The sequence below is a fragment of the Lampetra fluviatilis genome, chromosome 5, assembly GCF_964198595.1.
Source record: "Lampetra fluviatilis chromosome 5, kcLamFluv1.1, whole genome shotgun sequence".
Lineage (NCBI taxonomy): Eukaryota > Metazoa > Chordata > Hyperoartia > Petromyzontiformes > Petromyzontidae > Lampetra > Lampetra fluviatilis.
The window spans coordinates 9370494-9388155 of NC_136279.1; the positions used below are offsets into that span (position 1 = coordinate 9370494).

At 48.3% G+C, this 17662-nt stretch overlaps 2 protein-coding genes across 2 annotated transcripts in view; both read left to right on the top strand.

Moving 5' to 3' along the window:
* The window catches only part of LOC144932528 (tyrosine-protein kinase Tec-like), a 39329-nt gene extending 29285 nt beyond the window's left edge, over positions 1–10044 (top strand). Inside the window, exons 8-19 of the mRNA XM_078856704.1 lie at positions 569–634; positions 1675–1729; positions 1968–2047; positions 2305–2423; positions 4013–4087; positions 4458–4535; positions 6050–6143; positions 6699–6915; positions 7847–7911; positions 8420–8538; positions 8651–8808; positions 9079–10044. Of these exons, the coding sequence (XP_078712830.1) occupies positions 569–634; positions 1675–1729; positions 1968–2047; positions 2305–2423; positions 4013–4087; positions 4458–4535; positions 6050–6143; positions 6699–6915; positions 7847–7911; positions 8420–8538; positions 8651–8808; positions 9079–9156 (1204 nt within the window). The 3' untranslated portion in view covers positions 9157–10044. The remainder of the gene's footprint in view (positions 1–568; positions 635–1674; positions 1730–1967; positions 2048–2304; positions 2424–4012; positions 4088–4457; positions 4536–6049; positions 6144–6698; positions 6916–7846; positions 7912–8419; positions 8539–8650; positions 8809–9078) is intronic.
* Positions 10045–13249: 3205 nt separating this feature from the next.
* Positions 13250–17662, top strand: part of LOC144932522 (cytoplasmic FMR1-interacting protein 2) — a 34487-nt gene continuing 30074 nt past the window's right edge. The window contains exon 1 of the mRNA XM_078856692.1: positions 13250–13328. The gene's annotated coding sequence lies outside the window, so the exon portion shown is untranslated. The remainder of the gene's footprint in view (positions 13329–17662) is intronic.

Sequence of the window (17662 nt, forward strand, 5' to 3'; positions counted from 1 at the left end):
GGTGGACATGGGGAGATATACACTGATAGCATGTGTGTGACCAGTATGGGTACAGGGACAGAAAGATAACACACAGGTATTGCTCTCGCGGATGAACAGAAACAACTCACTCCTAACCTTAATGCTCGCTCTAACCCCAGCTCAAACCCTAACCCTGATAGATGACTGATAGATTGCCATGGTGGTGAGATGTTAAATACCTTTCCTGGTATGCAGGAGGTCGTGGGTTCGATCCAGACCCTGACGTCTGTATATTTGGAGTTTGCGTGTTCTCCCTCCTTGTGGTCGTGCGGATTTTTCTCCGAGTCCTCCTTTTTAATTCCCTATAGTATTTGGCTGCTATGAAATTCCACATGATAAGCCACTTCATTGAGCTATGTGGTACGGTGTGTAAACATCATCACTGGGGAGACGAAGGCGGCCAGGCGTGGTGATGGCCACCCACCTCATGTGCCGTGCTGGCCTTCATTGGTGCTCCCTAACAGCATTTGCCCCAACAGTCTGATAAAGACTATACGGGAGATATTTATCTTTGTGTGCACATTTGTGTGTGTGTGCATGCATGCAGGCAGGAGGGGTACGTACCGAGCAGCTACGTAAGCATCGTGATCGGGAACATCGTGCAGGAATCTGAGTGAGTCGCTGCCCCTTTAAAAATACTCCTTCACACGCTACCCCAGCGGTCAGCAACCAAAATAACAAGAACAGCCATGTTTCGAATTCGGTAAAGAAATTCAACATTTCAAGGGCCGCAATGCATGTGAATATGAGACAGTCCTTCCCACCCGCACCTCCAATTAGCACGGTTGGCTTCATATGGTGCAACATAAGATTAAGGTACATACGGTCCTTCATAAATAACGTCACGCAGTAGTCATTAAAGAGCCACATGCGGCTCAGGAGCCGCAGGTTGCCAACCACACACCCTGACAAAAAAGCTCACCAAAACATATACACACTCAGATATACAACAACAGCCAGCGTTTTCTAAGTAGCGGTGACATTACAATGGAACTTGTGCCAGGCTAGGTGCACGTGGAGGCCACGTGAATTGCGGATGGTTCACTGCTGGCAGGAAGTCACGAGACAGACCCAGGTGCTTTGGGTTGACTGACTGAGACGATTGGCAGATGTATCACGTGTGCACCCCTACGATACCAGCTTGCTATATCTTATCCACCCGGCTGTTCATCTGTTGTTGTGAGCATCGCTCCTCTGCCGCCCGTTGTTGTTGAAGGGCGACTACTTCCAGCTGCCCAGTAGCGTCCATCACGAGCATCCTCCACAGAGCCCAATCTTGATACCGCTAATACCAGTCAGCGGCAACTCCAATCGGCTCCAAGTCTTCCTGTACCATATAAGCCCATCTCAGATATACCAAAACACAAACCGACACATACCGATAAGGACACACACACCCGTGTGCTGTGTGTAACAAGTATTGTCGGGGTGTGTGGTGTGTGTCTAACATGTTGTAGGTGTGTGTGGTGAGTGTGGAATAGGTATTATAGGTGTGTGTGTGGTATGTGTGTAACAGGTATTATAACAGTGTGGTGTGTGTCTAATCAATTCTATAGGTGTTCATGGTGTGTAGCGTATGTATGTTGAACTTCTTTTGCACCGTACATAGCCAACAGGTACTATATAGGTGTGCACGGTGTGTGTGTGTAACAGGTGGTTTTGTAAAGACGTCACGAGAGTCCGCGCTGAACAGCTTTTAAAACAACAGGTAACAGCACACACCACGCCCACAACACGTCGTCACACCACACCGCTTCACACTATTAGCACCGCACTGGGTCAACCACATTCCACCAAACCATCCCAACCTCGTCACATGACAATGCGATCATTTTCCGATGGTTCTAGGACTGATCCGATTATGGTTTATGAATCGTTTGTGACCGTCGTTTGAACCACATGCCATGTGTCGGTGACCGTGCCGTGGCTGCGGTGGTGTTGTGCAGGGTAAGGACGGGGGCTACATGGTGAGAGACTCGAGTCAACCGGGCAAGTTCACCGTGTCCGTGTTCACCACCAAGCCCACGTACGTGTCTCGGTGTCCATGGGTCCCAATGTCCCCGTGTCTTTCTGTCTCCGTGTCCCCCCTGTTCTTTTGTGTCTCTTGTCTCCGTGTCCCAGTCTCCCTGTACTCCGTGTTCCCGCGTCTCTCTGTATCTCAGCATATCTATCCGTGTGACGCCATGTTTTCCCTTGTCTCTGTCCCTGGATCTTGGTGTCACCATGTCCCCACGTTGAGCCCGTGTCTCCTCTCTGTCTCCTGTCATCCCCGTGTGTCTCCAGGGAGACGATTAAGCATTACCACATCAAGGAGAACGTCCAGGGTCAGTTCTTCCTGGCAGAGAAGCACGTGTTCTCCAGCATCCCAGAACTCATCATGTACCACCAACACAATGCCGCGGGTACGGGGGAACACATGGGAACATGGGGACTCGGGTGAACACATGGGGAAAGCACAAGGACACGGGCACATATTGGGACACACACACACATAGGAACACACAGAGACACAGGGATATAAGGGAACATACGGGGCCATGGGGGAACTCACGGGAACACACAGGAACACACGGAGACACAAACGGTGACATGGCGGGGACATACGGGGAGTCACAGGGACATGCATGGATACACAGCAACATGGGAGGCACACAGAGACAAGATGGCATCAACTAGGGGCTACGGGGGCACAAGGGGATTCATTGGGATGCAGGACACTAGGACATACGAAGACATGGAGATACATATCGGGACACATAGAGACTTGCACAAGTGTAGTAATTACTCAGGAGGCTTGACGACGGGATCGGAGGCACACTTATTTATTAACACAACTTGTATACAGTTAGCGAGTATACACAGGACCTAAGGGGTAACGTCCCCTTACTCGGCTAACAGGGAGACACAACATCTAAGCCCCGCTAACCTAAGCCCAAGTCCTCCACTAGGGAGCTAGGGGAGGCTACCTGTCCCAGCCCTGGTCAAGCTGGGATCCGACCCCCTGAGTTCCCAGACCTGCTCGTCAGTCTGGGCTCTCGGGGCCACGCCACCGGCTTGCCCTGGTCGGCCCTGATAAGGACAGCGAGCCAGGGGAGCTCCGGGGCCTATTCTAGCTGGTCTTCCGTCTTCGCTGGTTAAAGCTGATACCTCGACCTCGAGCCCTCCGGCTCACCCCCTCTTATAGTCCGCGGCCCCCCCGGGAGGGGCCCGTGGGGGATGCAGGTGCGGACGTCGGTGTGGCCACCTCCTATGTGTACGGCCCTAACCACGCCCCTTGTGTTTGTTTGCCATCCGCTCCCATACACAATTACACCTCTACACAAGTATTGTAAGTGTGTGTGTAAATATCTGTTGGAGCGGTAGTGCAGCGGTTAGCACGCTGGTTAGCACGCTGCACTCTGAACACAGCTACTTGTGTTTGATTCTCGCTCATGGCCAACACCAGTGACGATTATCTGAACCGGTCCTGGGCCTCCCCTAGGGTGCCTCCGCCTCAAATGAGTACCTGGTGCGGTATGTAAATGTCGCCACAAGGGAGACAAAGGCGGTCGGACGTGGCGCTGCTGGTCACCCACCCCTCATGTACTGTGCCGGCCCTTATAGGTGCTCAATAATAGCACTTGCCCCACCAGTCTATTCAGGTTATATGGGGAATCTTTGTTTTTGTCTTTTGTCGGAGAAAAAGTGTAGTGGTTAGCACAATACGCTACGAACCCAGCAAGCAAAGTTCGGTTCCCGCTCAATGCCAACATCAGTGGTGAATATATGAACCAAGCAATGGGGAGACAAAGGCGGCTGAGAATGGTACAGGCTACACTACCACCTTGTGCACTGTGCTGGCTTCAGAGGTGGTGTAGCTGCGACCACCTATTCAGGCCAGCACAGTGCATGAGGTAGTGGTGAGCCGGCCTGAGTAGGTGCTCGCTAATAGCACGTGCCCCAGCAGTCTATATGGCTAAAGGGGGATCTTTGTCTTTATGCATATGTGCAGGTCTCGTCGTGAGGTTAAGACATCCTGTGAATCATCAGAGTATCGAGGCTCCTACAACCGTTGGATTCAGCTACCGTGAGACATCACCACCATCACTGATCACATCATTACTATCACCATCATCACCACTGTCATCATTATCACCACCACCACCATCATTATTACTACCACCGTCATAGTTGTCACCAACACTTCGTCGAATCTGCAAGAGCATTGGCATCATCACCTTAAGTGTATGTATGTGACTGTACATGTGTCCACTGTATGCTTGTTCATCTTTGTGACTGTGTGTGTGACCACATGTGTGTGGCCTTAACGTGCACATAGCCTGGCACAAGTGCCGTGGTGACGTCACCGCCACTTCGTGGCGAATGGCGGTTGTTGTTGTGGCCATGAGTATGTGTGTGTGTGTGCATGACCGCGGCGTGTCTGTGTCTGCGAGTAGAGAAGTGGGAGATCGACCCCCAGGAGTTGACGTTCATGCACGAGCTCGGCAGTGGACAGTACGGGGTCGTGAGGCTCGGTGAGGTCACCCCCTGCTCTCCCTCCCTCATTCATCGATGAGGATTCGTCATCACAGCACCCTGCGTCAGTTCATCAAGAACAATTCGTCAGCCCTATGGTTAATTGGTAGTTACATGATCTTCACCCGGAACCAAATCACGAAGAATGTGCCCGACCTCGTTATATTTCGTGTGCTACACCGGCTCCCTCTAGTGGAGAGGCCCTCCTGCCAGCAGTAGCGGAAGCAACCAATTGCAAGGCTGCACTTTGACCTTTTTCACCATTTGCGTGCAATCGCAAGCCTTTGACCAAATCATCCGGAATGCGTTTGAGCCCGTCAGATCTCCTAAGCTAAGCTGGTTTGAGCCTGATGGTCTTTGGATGGCTGACCCACGCTACCTCTCTGGCCTCTCCATGTGTGCTGAAGAAGGGCCATTGCCCGAAATGTCGGGAATTCTATACTTCGCTTTATAAGGCCACAGACGTAACAGCGATACACGCGGTTGCTCCTCACACGGTTGTCTGGCTTGACCACCTGAATACTAAATTGTAGTTGTTGCTCTGCATCTACATCACCCATATGAAAGATGAAGATTAGTGCTACTTCCATCACCCTAATGAAGCGCTCGTATATTGCTGATATGAAAGAAATAACACCGTCCGAAACGCATCCCCATATATCCAGTGGTATAAAAGAACTATTTTAGCGCTGATTCGGTTCGTGCTTACTTCTCCAGGAACGCATCTTGAGCGTTAAGCGAGGTCTGCCTGTCATTTTGGGGTCTGCGTGATTAAGTTTCGTGCAAAATTCCTTTGGTGCCACCTAAATAAAACGAGTGCCAATTAGAAGAGATTTTCACTTCAGGTGTTTTATGCAACGGGCCACTGATGAATAGTTACTGATCCTAATTAATCACAATTGATCCTGATTCATTATACAAACATCATTGTTTGTATAAAAAAAACCTGTCATAGATGTACAGTCTGTTCTCCTGTAACGCGATAGTTGCGTTCCTGAAGAACACCGCGTTATGGAAAAATCGCGTTAGAATGAATAACATAGGGTAAAGGACAGTCCTCGATAACACGTGAGATGCATACGCAGGCTGAACAAAGACTGAGGCATGTCAATAGCATCTAAAAGCATCCAACAGCATCCCGCCTTGGTGATGCTACGACCGAGGCAGCCGCACAAGCGCTTATTCCTACTCGCACGACGGAGTTCTGTTCACTCAGTCACGTTATATCCAATTCGCATCCGCGTTCTAAGAAATGTGTTCCCTGATGCATTCATCGCGTTTTATCAAATTCGCGTGATGAAAACCGCGTAAAAGCAGAACTGACTTTGTTGAAATTATTTCGCGCCATACGTAGCGAGCTGTGATAATAGGAGGTTGTTGATCCTGATTAATTGCTGACTAATTGCTGATTAATTGCTATTGATCATCATTACTGTGCGTGATTCATCCGCATTGATGCTGATGAATCGGTATAGATCCTGATTCGTCGTTGCTGGATCTAATGAATTGTTAGGGCAGTGGAAAAGACGAAAGTTAGTTGCTGTCAAGATGATCCAGGAGGGAGCCATGTCCGAGGAGGACTTCATCGAAGAGGCCAAGGTCATGATGTGAGTAAACCACACACGCAACCATAAGCAACCACGTGTCACGATATGTAATCACGCGTGGCCACGCGCAATTATACGCAATTGCTCTTGTGCAACCGCACGCAGATCGTTGCACATATGATCACATGCCTGTCCGCACAAAACCACGTGCAACCACACACGAACAACAGCACACAACCGTATGTAACTTCACACAACTGCACGCAACCCTGTGCGATAATCGCAGGCAACAGTGCCCTACCGCTGCTTTTTCTGCGTCTGCCGCTGCTACTGCTGCCACTACTGCTGCTGATGACGCTGTCATCACTGCTCCTTCTGCTGATGACGCTACCGCTGTTGTCGCGGCTGCTCTCAGGTTCTTGCTGTTGCCACTGTCGTCGCTGCTGCTGCTGCTTCACAAAACAAAAAATGTGGGTGGAAATTAACCCGCTGCTGTACTGCCTTCATACCCTGGCACACCGGGGGATGGCAGCCTCGTCGACGGTCTCAACGCCAAAGCTGATGGTCGTTGCGCCGCCCCTTGCTGTTGCTCGTGCGCGTGTGCATGCGCCACAGGCAGTTGTCGCACCCGCGGCTGGTGCAGCTGTACGGGGTGTGCACGCAGCAGCGGCCGCTGTGCATCGTGACGGAGTACATGGCGGGGGGGTCGCTGCAACTTTTCCTGAAGGCTCAGCGTGGCTCCACAGTGCCCGAGCTCATGGCCGAGATCTGCTTAGACGTGTGCGAAGCAATGAGCTACCTGGAGGCGAAGATGTTCCTGCACCGCGACCTGGTGCGACCCCTGCGCTTGTGTGTGTGTAAGAGAATGATATGTGTGTGTGTGACCCCCTGTGCAGTTAAACTGCAGCAAGTTGGCACAATAGGGGGCACAGCTGGTGCATTTGCCAGTCATCTCCGTCAACCCATAGCACCAGGGTCTGTCTCGTGACCACTTGTCAATGAGCCTTCCACAACTTCACGTGACCTCAGTGCACCTGGCCTGGCACTGAGTGGGGTGACATTGTTGTGTGTGAATTGCGTGTGTGTGTTTGTGAAAGTGGTGACCGGTAGTGGAGCGATTGGTGCGCTGCGATACGAACCCGGCTACCCGAGTTCGATTTCCACTCACGGCCAACACAAGTGACGATTATCTGAACTGGTCATTGGCCTCCCCTAGGTCGACTCGGCCTCAAATGAGTATCTGGTGCACTGTGTAAACATTACTACTAGAAAGACAAAGGTGGTCAGGCGTGGTGCTGGCCACTCACCTCCTAGTGTGCGGTACAGTACTTTTCCCTCTTGTTTTAAGTGCATACGGGTCAGGAGATATGGATCGGTTACGTGGAAATTGACAAAGAATACGTGGAATAAAAAAAACTGAAGAGTGCACAAAGAAGGATGGAGAGGTGAATGCCAAGTATGATGCGGAGAGACACAATGAGGCACTTGTGGATCTGAGAGCATCATATTAACTGTTAAGAAAAGTGAGATTGGGCAGAACATGTCACTCAGGGACGATGGCTGGTGGCTGAGAATAACGATGGGGTGGCAACCAAGGAGAAAGCATTGCGGAGATGGAGCGACGAACTCTACTCGTGTGCAGTGGCTAATATGGATTGTTTAATATCAGGATGGGTGGCAGCTTGGGGAGAGGCCTTTATCCAGCAGTGGATTGGTCATGGCTGACCACGGTGACAATAACCTGGCGTGTGTTTGTGTGTCAGGCCGCACGGAACTGTCTGGTGGGAGAGGGTAACATTGTGAAAGTTTCGGATTTTGGAATGACGAGGTGAGACACGTGTACACCTACCTCCTCGTACACCTCATCATACCTCAATCCTATCATGCCTCATTCACAACACACCTCATTGCTATATCATACCATTTCACACACCCAACACCTCCTTACTCACTCCCTCATAACACAAGAGTCACACCTCATCACGCAATCACACCCAATTAACAGTGATATTTCATCAGTCTCACCTTCATGCAATTACACCTCAACATGTGTTATCTCACGTCGTCTCATCTCATTACAATCCATCGCACTTCAATCCCAGAGTCATAACTCATTGTAGCCACAACCCATCGCTCATCACACAGTCTCATCATATCTCATCACATCTCACTACGACCCATCATATTTCATCACACAGCCATCCGTGTCCGTACTCGTGTGTGTGTGTGCTCCTGCGTGCGTGCGTGCCCCTATGAATGTCTGTGTGTGTGTTCGCTCCTGTGGGAGTCCGTGCTTGTGTGCCTGTCCCCATGTGTGCGTGTGCATCCCGGCACAGGTACGTGCTGGATGATCAGTACACCTGCTCGATGGGCGCCAAGTTCCCCGTCAAGTGGTCCCCGCCGGAGGTGTTCCAGTACACACGCTTCAGCACCAAGTCTGACGTGTGGTCTTTTGGTACGGACACAAAGCACACACGGCTGCACACATGGCTGCACGCAGAGATGTCAGTGGTGATGATTATGATGACGATGGTGATGGCGGTGATGGTTATGACGTTGGTGTGCAGGCGTGTTGATGTGGGAGGTATACACGGAGGGACACATGCCCTTCGAGGGATGGTCAAACCAGCAGGTGGTGGATGAGATTCTGCGTGGCTGCCGCCTGTACCAGCCGGCGCTGTCCCCCCCCACCGCCTACAGCATCATGCTGGACTGCTGGCAAGAGGTTTGCAAAACAAACGCACATGTGCACAAATGTGCATGCCCATGCACTGCCATGCAAATCCACGTGCACACAGGTGCACACCTATGCCCTCGTCCACACACACCCATGCACTCATAAATATCCACACGTGTGTGTACAACTGTCCTCGCCTGCGTACACCCCTGTGCTGATCTGTGTACACCCCTGTGATGATCTGCGTACACCCTTGTGCTCACCTGCGCACACTGCTGTGCTCACCTGCGTGTGCTGTCCGTTTTCCCCACCCCATAGAAGCCGGAGTCGCGCTGCTCCTTCATTGAGCTGCTGCCCCGCATCCGGGCGCTGTGCGTGCAGGACTACAGCGAGTAGCAACATGCGGGGAGACGCACGGAGAGAGACACTGGGAGAGATGGAGACACGTGGGGAGATACATGGGGAAATGCAATGAAGAGACGCTGAGATATATGTTAAAACATGACGGCACACTGCAGGACACACAGAGAGACACTGTGAGAAACTGCGAGCCACGGCGTTGAAACAATGGGCCAGCTGGACACTCAAGGCGGGATGGCAGTGTGCATAGTGTCACCTAAGATGCCACCCTCTACTGATTATTTCTCCCCATTCATTGCCTCCACCTCCTATCTCTCTCCCTGCCTCTCTTATTTCTCTCTCATCTCAGTTCACTTATCACTGTGTGATGAATTTCCCTTCACTCATCTCATCTTTTATCATGTCCTTATTGTGTCTCTCATCATGATGACTCTCCATTATCAATCCGTCTCTCTCCTCGCTCTCTCTCTCTCCCAGTGGTGTAGTGTAGTTGGCATCGGCCCTGGTACAAATAATACCGTGGCTCCCCTTTCCAATTTTCCTCCGCACTCTTCATAGCCCGGTGTCTGGGCCCCTGTCGCAGTTGCACTGCCTACACACTCGACAGCTATGCCTCGACTCTCTACCCGTCTCTCGCTTGTGTCTTCATCTCTCTTTTATTTCTCCCTTGATAATCTTTATCCATCTCTCACCGTCACGTTTCTCTCTCGCCAGCTTGCCACGTCATTTCCCCCTTTGCCCGAGTTACCTTTTCTCTTAGTATTTTTGTACAGTGTCTTGAGGTTTAGTGGCATTGAGATGCTTTAGAAATTAACTTTATTATTATGTGTTTTGTCCCCCCCTTTCCTTATCTCTCATCTTTCTGTCTCTCACCCACATCAGTCTCTCATTTCAGTCTTTCTGTCATTATCTTGCTCATCTCCCCTTGGTGGCCATGTTTGTGTCAACAGTTGTACCGCGTCTGTGTCGTCGGTATATTAACTTAGGGGCGTTCGTGTTGTAAGAATCGGTCTGCTCCTGATTGATTTATAAATATGTGTATATTTTAACTATGCCCAGTTGTGTCGTGTGTTTCTTGCATCCAAAGCCTATGTTGTACGTATGTATGTTGAACTTCTTTTGCACCGTATGTAACCAACCGCGCTGATCGGAGATGCTATTTATAAGTTCTCACCACCACGGTGTTGTTGGGATGTAATGCTGAGCTCACTGGACTTGTAATCAAGAGGTTGTCCGTTTGATTCGATCTCCCGGTACCGCAGTTGAATCTCGCCTCCTCTGTTCACCAGGTAGTATAAACGGGTGAACCAGTTGATTGCCAGGTCCTGTGTGTTGGGGTAAAGTGTAGGTACCTCCACTTCCAAAAGGTCTGACCAGCGTAGAACAGTAGGTCAAATACAGTCCAGATTGACTCCCTAAAGCGTCATCTCGTGCAGGCCCAAAACCCAGCAGTGGCTTGAGCAAGTAAATGCAGGGCTGGACCTGTGCCTTTACTTTTTACCACCGAGGCGCTGAATCAATGGCCTATCCATGGCCAGTGACCCTAAGACCCGGTCCTTGAACCTTGAAGTGTTGCCCAATAGCCCCGATATGGCCATTTATAAACTCCCTGAGAGAATCAGCAGCCCCCCCCCTCCCCCCGAATGAAAATAACCCAGAACCAGGTGTCAAGATCTTCAAGGTTTATTGTTCATGACTGAGGCACATCGTCAGACGAAAGCTACCAATAAATTCTGAGCCAAAGGTGAGGTTTGGTGAATGACACAAATGTGTAACTCCCTTTGGGCATTGAGGTGTCATAACCTCATAACCTGGTTTGCCAGGAGAAGGTGATGCAGCAAATGTAAGGGATCGTGTTGCCCCCCTTCATGTGTGAGTTTTTTCAGGGCATTCTGGTTTCCTCCATGTAAATACCCTGGCAACGGTGGCGAGATGTTCACTACCTCGCGTGGGTTTGATCCCAACCCTGACGACTCTTGTATATTTGGAGTTTGCAAGTTCTCCCAGGTCCTTCGGTTTTCCCCTCAACATTTAGAAACACGCATTTAGAGTATTTGGCTGCTATACATTTCCACATGATCAGCCACTTCGTTGAGCTATCATTTGTGGCCAGGTCGCTTGCGAAAAGAGCTGCGTAGTTCAGTGGATCTTACCTGGTAAAATTAAATAGTTTAGTTTAGTTTATTAACGGCCGATAAGACTATCATATATCGAGGACCGAGTCCTTGGGTTCCTCGCGCATCTGAGAATCCTGTGCAGGGTCGTTACAAGTTGAAATTATTATTTTGAGTTGAGCGTTTTTGCCCAATATTAAGCGTAAATGAAGGCACCCTTAGGGTCATCAGGGATCAACATTAATCCCTAGGTTCATAGCATCACATAAAGGCATTTCCAAGATTATTTCGGTTCATTGTTAAGGTCTGAAGCTCATAGAGCCATAGGACAACATCAGTGGGATTGTTGGGGTTCAGTAATGTTAATACCTGGGGATAACATAGCTAGATTAAGGCACCGTTACTATTGTTTTAGTTAAAAGTTAATGTACAGTATGAAAACAAGACTAAAGGCATCCTTATGATTGTAAAGGTTCAGAGTTAATATCTGATGCTCATAGACCCAGACTAAGGCTTTCCGAGGGTTCAGTGTCAATGCCCACGGTGAAGGCAAAGCTAAGGCTCCCTTTGGTGTCTTAGGGATGCAGGGTTCGTGTCTGAGAATCAAAGTCAGACTAAGGCCCCTTTTGAATTCTTAGGGCTCGATGATAATGGCAGAGCCTCACAGACTTCAAATAATGTCCATCAATAAAACTAAACTATTTTTTATTTATTTGACCAGGTAAGGCCCACAGCGATACAGCTCTTCTTCAGAAGAGACCTGGCCACAAATGACAGCTCCACAGAGTGGCTTATGTGGAAATGTATAGCAGCCATTAGGGTAGGGCTTGAGGCTCCTAGAACCACACCAAGACAAACCTGGGATTCTTAGAACCAGACCAAGGCTCCCTTGGTAGTCACAGTGTTCAATGTAAATCCCAGAGGCTAAATGGGACAGATTAAGGCACGCAGGGTCTTATTACACTCATTCCTGGTTCTCGTTAAACACTGCTCTCCCATTCACGGGAATGCAGAGCAGTAGTATCGCACACCCGAGATCCATCTCCACCTCGGTGGGGTTTGGTGGATCACGCCTGGCACGTTGAGCCTGCGAGCTGAACCAGGAGATGGCAGTACAGCAAGTGGATTCGTGCGCTCGTCAGCGCAGATTCATGAGTGTTGTGCTTTCATTCTGGATGCACCAGTTTCCTCCCACGTGAAGCGAAACACTCCGTACAAGGCAAAGGGTCAAGCATCCCGATAAATGAACCTCCTGAAAAGAATCTTGATACTCGATTGAGGTATTCCTGGGTACAGAATTTTGACTCGGTGCAACTAGGTGCAACTCAGTGCAATCGAATGCATACTGATGCAGTGCAGTGCATCTTAGTGCAACCCAGTGCATACTAGTGCAACCCAGTGCATGCTAGTGCAACCCAGTGCATACTAGTGCAACCCAGTGCATGCTAGTGCAACCCTAGTGCATACTAGTGCAACCCAGTGCATGCCAGTGCAACCCAGTGCATGCTAGTGCAACCCAGTGCATGCTAGTGCAACCCAGTGCATGCTAGTGCAACCCAGTGCAACCTCGTGCAACCCAGTGCAACCCAGTGCAACCCAATGCATGCTAGTGCAAGGTAGTGCAACCCAGTACAGCCCATCCTAGTTCACCTGAGGCAACCTCTTGTAAAACCCAGCGCAACCGAGCATAGTGCAACACAGGCAGGTCGGTGCACCCCGGTGTAGTTCGGTGCACGCCGGTGCACGCTGGTGTAGGTCGGTGGAGGTCGGTGCACTCTCACTTCACCAGCCTCACACAAACCTCGCTTCCCACCAAAAAAACGCCACGGTGCACCAGCTGGCGGGGGGTCAGGGGTGGGTGGGGGCAGGGGTGGGTGGGGGGGACAGGGGTGGGGGTCAGGGGTGGGGGGGGACAGGGGTGGGGGGTCAGGGGTGGGTGGCGGAGGACAGGGGTGGGTGGCGGGGGTCCGAAATCCCCCCACGAGACGCGAGCCCCCATTGGTCGCGAGCGGCTCACGTGACCGCGTCCGCTCCAATGAACAGGGGCCCGTCGACGGAGGGGCGAGTCGCCGCTGCCGCGCTCCCGGTGTAACGGTGAGGGCCGCTGTCAATTTGCAATAAACCATTGAGGAATAAATAATAAGAATGATTGTAGAATTTAACATACCGTACTCATTGTAATCGCCTGTTGAGATGTTGATTGCATTTGTCGTTCTACGTTTTTAGGGGAGCGGGAATTTAATTTTTTCCCGTGAGGCTCTCGCCGGCTTTGCTCGACGATTTTGTAATCCTCCTCATCCCCGTTCCGTGTGGCGAATTCAGTGTTTTCGTGTCGCGTTATAAAGATGTTAACATCAACAAAAACTCGACGCGTTTATTTGAGGTCCCCTTCTGTCAGTGCGGCGTTGAAGCTGCCGCTGCCGACGTAACAAACAAACAAACACGGGTTTTTTTGTGGCGTCTTTTGTTTTAACGTAAAAATCGTTCAATTTTAGCCGCTGTTCAAACACATTGCGGAGAGATGGAGAGAGATGGGGGGGGTTTGTTGGGTTTGCATGTCGGGGTAGTAGGGGGGGGGGGGTCTTTGAGCCAGACTCTAAGTTGGGGCACCCACGCAGGTACTTGTCCACTGCTGGATGAGTCTCCCACACGCCGCCGCCGTGCCCCGGGTCGGTCATTTGACCTGCGCTGCTCACGTTGGAAGCATAACATCATGCAAATTCCTCACATTAACATCATGATAATCTCCCAGTTACATGCTAATTCCTCACATTAACATCATGCTAATCTCCCAGTTACATGCTAATTCCTCACATTAACATCATGCTAATCTCCCAGTTACATGCTAATTCCTCACGTTAACATCATGCTAATCTCACAGTTACATGCTAATTCCTCACATTAACATCATGCTAATCTCCCAGTTACATGCTAATTCCTCACTTTAACATCATGCTAATCTCCCAGTTACATGCTAATTCCTCACATTAACATCATGCTAATCTCCAAGTTACATGCTAATTCCTCACATTAACATGCTAATATCCAAGTTGCATGCTAATTCCTCACATTAACATCATGCTAATCTCCCAGTTACATGCAAATTCCTCACATTAACAGTAAGCTAATCTCCCAGTCACATGCTAATTCCTCACATTAACATGCTAATCTCCCAGTCACATGCCAATTCCTCACATTAACAGTAAGCTAATCTCCAAGTAACATGCTAATTCCTCACATTAACATCATGCTAATCTCCCAGTTGCATGCTAATTCCTCACATTAACATCATGGTAATCTCCAAGTTACTTGCTAATTCCTCACATTAACATCATGCTAATCTCCCAGTTACATGCTAATTTCTGACTTTAACATTGTGCTAATCTCCCAGTTACATGCAAATTCCTCACATTAACATCATGCTAATCTCTCAGTTACATGGTAAATCCTCACATTAACATGCTAATCTCCCAGTTGCATGCTAATTCTCTCACATTAACACAGCTTATTGAATGCTAAATTGTTCTGTTGATATGTAAACTCCTTTGTCAAGGCGCTCTTCTCCCACCCAGCTTTAAATACGCTGCCACCTGAGGACGGCTGCTTGTGTTGTGGCCGAAACGTCGTGAGAATTTTATTTTATTATGTTTTATTTTTATTATTTCCCTTCTACGTGACTTTACCGAAAGAACCAAGATGAATCCCTGCAGTCACGAAAGCTTTAAATCGAAATTTAATACATGTTTTGTTTTAAATATATGTATATATAATGCCTTCTGCTGACCATCGCGTAGCTCAGTGGCAGCCTGTGACACCTAAGGCGCCGTGTCGGCTTCAATCTGCCGAGCTTGCGATATCTTCGGACGCCGGGGTGCATGTTGTGGATGATTTGGTGGGTCAGACTAAATATATTGGCACTGGTTTCGTGTTGTTGTTTTCTTTGACGGTGTTAATCATATATGTAGCCTTATGATGTTATATATCGGTGTCAATCGTATTTATGCGTGGTGTATTTTTGCATTACAGTGTTTATTTCGTCTTCTGGAATCGGCCGATGTTATGGTTTCCAGAGGTGGGACAAAGTCATTGTTATGCAAGTCCAAGTCGAGTCGCAAGTCATCAAATTCATGACTCGAGTCTGACTCGAGTCCAAGTCACATGACTCGAGTCCACATCTCATAGGTGGGACAAAGTCATTGTTATGCAAGTCCAAGTCGAGTCGCAAGTCATCAAATTCATGACTCGAGTCTGACTCGAGTCCAAGTCACATGACTCGAGTCCACACCTCTGATGGTTTCTAATCGCGTGCTCATTTAACCCCGACGAAGTCACAGTGTTAACTCTGACCATTACGCTCATAATTATTTATAATGCACGCAATCATTGTGTGATTAAATCTTGATTTGAAGCTTTCCTGACTGCAGGAATCCATACTCTTTGGTTATTTCGGTAAAGTCACGTAGGTTGAAAGAGCGCCTACTTTAGCAGTTTTTTCTTGCTGTGGTTGTCCCACCAGATGACGATTGCTTGTGTTGCGATCGAAACGACGTGATCTATATTTTTCTACCTACGTGACTTTACCGAGAGAACCAAAGAGTATTGTGTGATTACCCACCATTGGTTCCATCTATTTGGTGTTTCGTGTTGTATTATATAGAGCATGAGAGTTTCTATGAGGGAGACGTTGTCTTGGGCTATTGTGCGAGCTCATTGAGCCATACTAATGTACTCTACCACTTCCACCAGTGTTTTATCGTCGACACATTTTTATATTAACCGTACAGAATTTTTAATCATGTCTATGCCAATCCACTACTGGATGGAGTTCTCTCCAACGCCGTGAGATTCATGGGGGTTATTTCACCATACTTCCCCACACTGGTCAATGCGGGCTGGTGAAGGGTGAGTGGGGGTGGCAGGACCGGTTCAGGTACAGTAATCGCTCGCCACTGATTTAGCCTTCCCAGGGACTCAAACTCATGTTAGCTGAGTTTATAGCTCTCTGCAAACAATTGTGCGCACCGCTTCTCCACTACACACAGTTTCACTATTTGTGCAGGCATACTACTGAATGTATTAATTTGTACAGTGTCGTGTTTGTCTGTGATGGGATGGCACGATTATTTATCATCGTTTTCACAACCTTTATTTTTCATCGCAATTCACAACACAGGTTTCAGCCTCCATAAACAGGTTTACGATTATAGAGCAGAAAAGTGATGGTATATTTGTGTCGGCACCGTGGATATAATTTAGATGATAACTTTTGAATGTGTTAGTAAAAAAGCAGTCCCTCAATATAGGGGAATAGGAGCTCAATATCAGAATTGTTTTCGGATTTTTAAATGAAGATATTGGGATTCAGCATCCTCAAAAACCCTCAGATGCAAACGTGTGTCAGCTTGGGTTAAAATAAAAAATGTTCAAACATTTTGCCACCCACTTTTTGGGGCTCCCAAAATGTACTTTTGATCTTAAAATTGTTATAATGTGATTTTTTTGCCTATAATAATTTGGGTTTTCGGACTATTGTGTTTATAACCATAGACGGGATATTTGTTGTGCCAAATGAGCTTTCTCACCACTCTAAACAAACATTGTTAGAATAGTATATGTAGGTCAGTCATGACCTACATATAATATACAAGCAATTCATGACACATTTTTTAGCGTGCAGCCATGAAACACAAATGCAATGTATTCGTTATAAAACACTAGTTTACAAGAGAATCAATGCAATGAATATAAAACCATTGAAAATACGGTAATAAAATGTTAAGGTACAGGCCTGCAATTCATGCTCCTGTGGCACTGCTGGTGGAAGGACCGCCATTGCAGGGAGCTCCAGAGAGGTCCTCTAGTGAGGTATTTCGCCTACTCTTCCAAGCTGGCAAGATGCGTGGCGGCTAGAGTCCTCTCGTCCTCTGGCTTGAGATGGCTGCCACCTATGGGTCAGATGATTGTCTGCCAGCATTAAGCAATTGGTAATTAAACATTTTAAAAAAATTCCCTAAACAGTGTAAAATTTTGGAAAAATTTTTTCACGAAAATTAATTGTCACGCACAACGAGTCTGTGGAAAATGTCAGCTCGATTGAATTACGGGAAGTGGGTTACAAAACGACCGAAAGATTTGCACGGTCGTAAGCAAGCAAGCACGCAAGCAAGCAAGCGAACTTAATATAAAGGATTTAAAAATTAACTCATAAAAACAAAGTTTTTCACTATAAATCCTTTATATGCGTGGCGGCTAGAGTCCTCTTGTCCTCTGGCTTGAGATGGCTGTCACCTATGGGTCAGATGATTGCTTGCCACCATTAAGCAATTGGTAATGACATATAATTTTTTTTTCCTAAAAAGTGTAACATTTTGGAGAAAAAAATTTCACGAAAATTAATTGTCATGCACAACGAGTCTATGTGCAAAATG